The sequence below is a fragment of the Panthera tigris genome, chromosome B3 (genome assembly GCF_018350195.1).
Source record: "Panthera tigris isolate Pti1 chromosome B3, P.tigris_Pti1_mat1.1, whole genome shotgun sequence".
NCBI lineage: Eukaryota > Metazoa > Chordata > Mammalia > Carnivora > Felidae > Panthera > Panthera tigris.
In genome coordinates, this window is record NC_056665.1 from 84324655 (window position 1) to 84330654 (window position 6000).

The 6000-nt window shown below is 35.0% G+C and overlaps 1 protein-coding gene across 2 annotated transcripts in view; it reads left to right on the forward strand.

The window, feature by feature from the left end:
* The window catches only part of PSMA6 (proteasome 20S subunit alpha 6), a 30205-nt gene extending 24534 nt beyond the window's left edge, over positions 1 to 5671 (forward strand). For both annotated transcript variants that reach the window (XM_042989567.1, XM_007073730.3), the window contains exons 5-7: positions 1800 to 1978; positions 3276 to 3370; positions 5234 to 5671. In XM_042989567.1, the coding sequence (XP_042845501.1) occupies positions 1800 to 1978; positions 3276 to 3370; positions 5234 to 5291 (332 nt within the window). In that variant the 3' untranslated portion in view covers positions 5292 to 5671. The remainder of the gene's footprint in view (positions 1 to 1799; positions 1979 to 3275; positions 3371 to 5233) is intronic.
* The last annotated feature ends 329 nt before the right edge of the window (positions 5672 to 6000 follow it).

Sequence of the window (6000 nt, forward strand, 5' to 3'; positions counted from 1 at the left end):
CCCTTAATATGACATGCAGTTTATTCCCAAGCACCTTCTTCCGTGTACTGCTTTCCTTCCTCACCTGAAGTCCCGGTAGTGCGTGGGTCTTTTGTCATCACCTGGATATAACAAGACCTTTCATGTCTTGATGCCTTTGTGCATGTTGTTCCTTTTGCCTTGATTGCCCTTCATGTCCTTACCATCTATTAAACCCAGCTCATCTTGCAAGACTGGAGTAAAAAAGTGTTTGTTCCCTCAAGCAGTAAGTGGATATCTCTTTGGTGTTGCCCTATACTTTATATCAAGTATAAAATGTAAAGAAAATTAGAGGGTGACATAACCTTTGATTAAAACAGATATCTGATCACTGTCATCGTGTTTATCAATTAAATAAGTTTCAGAATTCCTCATTGGTAGACTCGGTAAAACATCTCTAAATGTGAATAAAGTGATTGACTACTACTGAATCTTAAAACAGAGGAAACTACAGGCATACCTCAGAGATATTGCAGGTTCAGTACAGACCACTGCAATAAAGCTAATATCACAATATAGTGAGTCAAATGAACTTTTTGGTTTCCCAGTGCATATGAAAGTTATGTTTACACTGTACTCTATTAAGTGTGCAATAGCATTATATCTAAAAAAGCCATGTACATACCTTAATTTAAAAATACTTTATTGCTAAAATGCTAGCATCTAAACTTTCAACAAGTCCTAATCACTGATAATAGATGACTGTAACAAGTGTAATAAGAATAATGGAAAATGTTTGAAATATTCCAGGAATTAGCAAAATGTGACAGACATGAAGCAAGCAAACACTATTGGAAAAATAGACTTAACACAGGGTTGCTACAAACCTTTATAAAGAAATGCAGTATCTGTGAAGTGCAACAAGGCAACACGCAATAAAACGAGGCATGCCTGTACATAAAAGAGGTTCAGATCTAGAAATGCAAGAAACCAGGAGTTAAGTCATTCTTTAAATACTTTATTACCTGCTTTGCTGAGTAGAAAGAAGTTTGGTGTGGTGTTTATTTTAACTGTATGTCATTGTAACATAATGGATTTGTAATAATAAAGTTCTGTGTACAGAATTTAGAATTTGGTTTCTCCTGACTACTAGGGGAATGTATACCAACAGTATCAAAGATGGGCAGTCTGAAGATAAGCAAGTAGCCTCAAGGTGTATTTCGTTTTGCGCCACCATTCCCAAGGTGTATTCCACAATTTTGGTTCCCTGGAACCTTAAATTCTTTAGAATTTAAGTTCTTAAAAAAAAGAGAAAAAAAAAAGTTCTTTTTATTTAAAAAATAAAGAGAAAAAGTTCTTAAAAAAGAAAAAGTCTTCCTTGGTCAAATAAATTAAAGAACTACTAAGTTTAAGTAGGTCAGTCTACAGCAGAACATTTACCATACTACTATATATTATTTTCTCTAAAAGGAAGATGAAAAATTTAACTGAATTCAACTTGAATTCAATTCAATTCAATTCAAATTTATTTGGTAACATCTTAAGGGTTCAGAGGAATATGCTTTGAGTAATAGCAAGGATTTAGAAAGTTGTAAATTATAATTGTAATAATTCAAATTTTAAAAACGTCTTTGATAAGCCTTTTGTGAAATGGAAAGTTCTTGGTTACCTAGTTTATCTGTGGTGATAACCTGTATTTTATCAGTGTTCTTTAAGCAAAATACATATCCTAAAATAGATGGACAGAATAGTGATTAACAATAGCTTTATGACAATACAAAGAAAGAAGAAATTGTGTTGTGCAAAAGTATAAGATATTTCATGAGGGTCTTTCTTTTTAGGTATGATTTTAATTGGTATAGATGAAGAACAAGGCCCTCAGGTGTACAAGTGTGATCCTGCAGGTTACTACTGTGGGTTTAAAGCCACTGCAGCAGGAGTTAAACAAACTGAATCAACCAGCTTCCTTGAAAAAAAAGTCAAGAAGAAATTTGATTGGACATTTGAACAGACAGTGGAAGTAAGTTAGTCAAAAGGATCTGACCTTTTTTTTTTTTTTTTAAATGCTAAATAGAATAGGGAAGATCATTGTATAAATTGACCATCTAAAAAGGCTGTTCTGGATTTATCACAGAACCAAGTTTGTTGGCTTAAAATTGGTGTCATTCAGCTGACATGGGAACAATGAGGACTGCTTGTATTCACTTAATTCCTTATCTCATGTCATAATGTATTTGAAACTGCTTCCAATAAAACACTTATAAAATGGGAAGATGTAACTAAAAATGAGAATTCAAGAGCAGGGCCTGAGACCTGCATGGTTGTGACTCAAATTAGACTTAAGCTTCCTGGGAGCAAAAGTGAAAAAATTGAGTCTGCAGTGTTACTCTTATGGCCCTAAAGGAGAAAGAGCCGCATACCAGATTCTCAGCAAACAAACATCTTCTTGGTTAAAGAATATATGCTCATGCGATAACTTGACAGAGAAATTCTATCTGGGATGCAAAAGCAGAGCTAGCTTAATGCAGGAATGATAGGAGATTGATTATTCATTATGATTGGGATGTTTTAAATGGACACAACAAGCTAAAATTTTACATAAATGTTTAGTAATCTTAGACCAAGGAAACCTTTTATTTACTGCCAAGAAGTTGAAAACAAAAATTTTAGTAAATTTTGGAAAGGAGGGTCTGGGATACAACCATTCTAAAGACTTAAAACATGATTCTGGTAAGTGACAAAAGAAGAATTACTATCTAATACTTTTATGTTTGGTTGGCAGTATTTATAATAATGGGAGATATAAAGTTAGTTCTCATCTGGGAGGTACTGTGTCCTGTTTAAATGTTTATAAAAGGTCTTTTTTACTTGCAGTTCATAATTACATAAATGATTAATCACATCAGATACAGAGCCACTTTAAAACATTCTTAAATTGTTATTACTGTAAATTTTCCTTGAAGGAAGGCTGTATCATTCATGTTTATCCTCTCCCCCATCTCACCCCAAGTGCTAAGCACAGTGCCCAGCATGTAGAGGTCATCAAGCAAACAGACTGTTGTGTGTGATTCATCCTGTGTTTTTTGATAGATCCCTTTCATTTATGACTTGACTTAGTATAAGCCAAGTTTCTTCTCATTGGCAGGCAACATATTAGAATTAAGCAATCTGTTGGTAACACGTGGTTGTAGAACTGCATCACTGAAACATGGAACAAAAATGAATAGTTTGTGGTTAATTCATGATCTGAATAAGCTTGGAATGAAAAATCTTGGAATCTCTGAAAAATACTATTTTAATGTTGATACTTTTTTCAGACTGCAATTACATGCCTATCTACTGTTCTATCAATTGATTTTAAACCTTCAGAAATAGAAGTTGGAGTAGTTACAGTTGAAAATCCTAAATTCAGGTGAGTTATATTGTTGGACAGGTGCTTAAAGAAGTTTGCCAAGAGATAAATTACAGCCTAGAAGGGTAGAAGTGTGTGGGTCCATTTGTCCTACAACTTGGGGGGGAAAAGCATTTTTTTTTTTAATTGCAGTTTTTTCCCTCATTACCTGAGAGATCTGTTTTAAAACTTACCATAAATCTCTTTAAGGCAGACATAACTGCTTCTCATTTCTGAGTGATTTTATATCAAATATCAGAGGCAACATAAAATAACCTTCTTTATGTTAGGAGTAAAGTAAGCATAAGTGTTACCTTTGTTTACCTTATGGCCAATAGAAACCTCATCTCCCAGAGTAGTAGGTTTTAGTTTTTTTCAGGTGAAGCTTTGATTATTTAGTGATTATTTAAGTGGAGCTTTGAGAGTAATATGAAATACTAATCTATATCAGACCCTGTCTGGAGATCTTTGGAAACCCCAAATTTTGAATATAGCTAATTGAATTGCAGATGCTGGATGCTTGTCTGTTCTTACTAAGTAACTAACTCCTACAGATCAACCTTATAGCTTCCATGAGTCAAATCTATACTGGGTGCTTAACATATACCATCTCACTTAATCCCCCCAGAACCTTGTGAGGTGGTTTACTTACCATGAATCTGGATGCACTTGTGAAAAATACTTCAGTTAAATCCACAGATGCAGGATACTGCTGGAAGGCATGTTAACTATAATTTGTATTTACTCTTAGGTCACAGTTACAGGGATACTTGATAATGGTTAGGGGTGGGAAAAAAGGTGGTAACTTAAGCTTAACTGGACCTTACAGAGTTTTTTGTTACTATGCATTTTTTCTTCTAATTTATTCTCTTTGTTGCCTGTAGGTAAGTGGTTTAAATGTGAATGATTTAAGAAAAATTCATGGAATTAAAAAATTTTTGAATCTATACTTTTTTTTTTTTTTTTTTCTGTGGGAAGTAATTGTGTGTTTGGTTTTAGCAGTATTTTTCCTGCAGGAGCAATTTATAAATCTGCTTAAAGGACCTGCAAGTTCTTTTCTCTCTTTTTTTTTTTTTTTTTTTAAATGTTTGTTTATTTATATTGAGAGAGAGTGAGCAAGTGGGGGAGGAGCAGAGAGAGAGAGAATCCCAAGCAGGCTCCACACTGTCAGCACAGAGCCCAACATGGGCTCAGTCTCACAAACCATGAGATCATGACCTGAGCCAAAACCAAGAGTCAGACACTCAACCAACTGAGCCACCCAGATGTCCGTCTTTTTTCTAAAGGGCATTTTGACATTGGAGCTAAAATAGAATACATTATGTATAGGTTTGCTTTAAATATTTTCTGTCATAGCTACAACTAAAAGAGTTTGCTTTCAGAAAACCTAATTTTAGGGGCACCTGGGTGGCTCAGTCGGTTGAATGTCCGACTTCAGCTCAGGTCACGATCTCACGGTCCGTGAGTTCGAGCCCCGTGTCGGGCTCTGGGCTGATGGCCCAGAGCCTGGAGCCTGCTTCCGATTCTGTGTCTCCCTCTCTCTCTGCTCCTCCCCCGTTCATGCTCTGTCTCTCTCTGTCTCAAAAATAAATAAACGTTAAAAAAAAAAAAAATTAAAAAAAAAAGAAAACCTAATTTTAGATCTGATGTCAAAGAAGTAAACATTTTTGTGTATAGATAAAGTTGATGAAATACCTGGGAATTCTAAAGGGATGACAGGTATACAGATTTTTTAAATCTGTAAATTGATAATTGTCCAAGTTGGGTGTTAGGTACACAGGAATTCATTACTATCTATTCTACTTTCGTGTGTTTGGAATTTTAGATAAGAAAAAGTTTTCAAAAAGTAAAATAGTTACGGGTTTTTTTCTCCTTGCCTTCTAGGATTCTTACAGAAGCAGAGATTGATGCTCACCTTGTTGCTCTAGCAGAGAGAGACTAAACATTGTACGTAGTTAGTTTACCAAATCCATGACGCCACTTGCCTGTGTGTTTGGTAACAACAGACCAACATTATGGAGGCCCCTGGATTGAAAAAGGAACCTCTCCCACTCCTCCTGCCACTGAAGTGGTTAGGACTCTGTATAAATAAAAAAAAAAAAAATAGTGCTTTTGGAAAATAATCGCATCTTGTCTTAATTTCACCTCAAGTTTTAAGTCGTAAGCCTCTGGTGCATGCAGACTGTTAGTGCCCACCATCCTCACATTGTAGCTTTATGCTTTTTGTTAACAGAGATCCAAGTTTCTTTGGCTTTAGGAACTTAACAGGCAGAAGTTTAAACTATAGCTCTATGGCCTAATGAATAAATGGCAAACTAAAAACTGTGGTTGTATAACTTGCTCTGATTGTAAGCTGGCATGTGAGGCAAGACCTTTATTTTGCATTTCTTCATTCATTCAAATGGAATATTCCTGAACTGGACTCCCAAGTTCTGTCAGAGGTTTTAACCAGAGTGAAAAGATTGGCATTGTTATTAGTGGTTTTGAGATACACATTTAATCTCTACTCCGTAAGATGCACTATTTTTAAGAGCAAAAATTGCAGTTACCTTTGAGAAACAATGAGGCCAGGAAAGTTGTAGAATATATGTATTTTCTATGCTGCCTTAAAATTATTTAAAGCAGACTTTAAGGAATTGGCCTATAGTAGA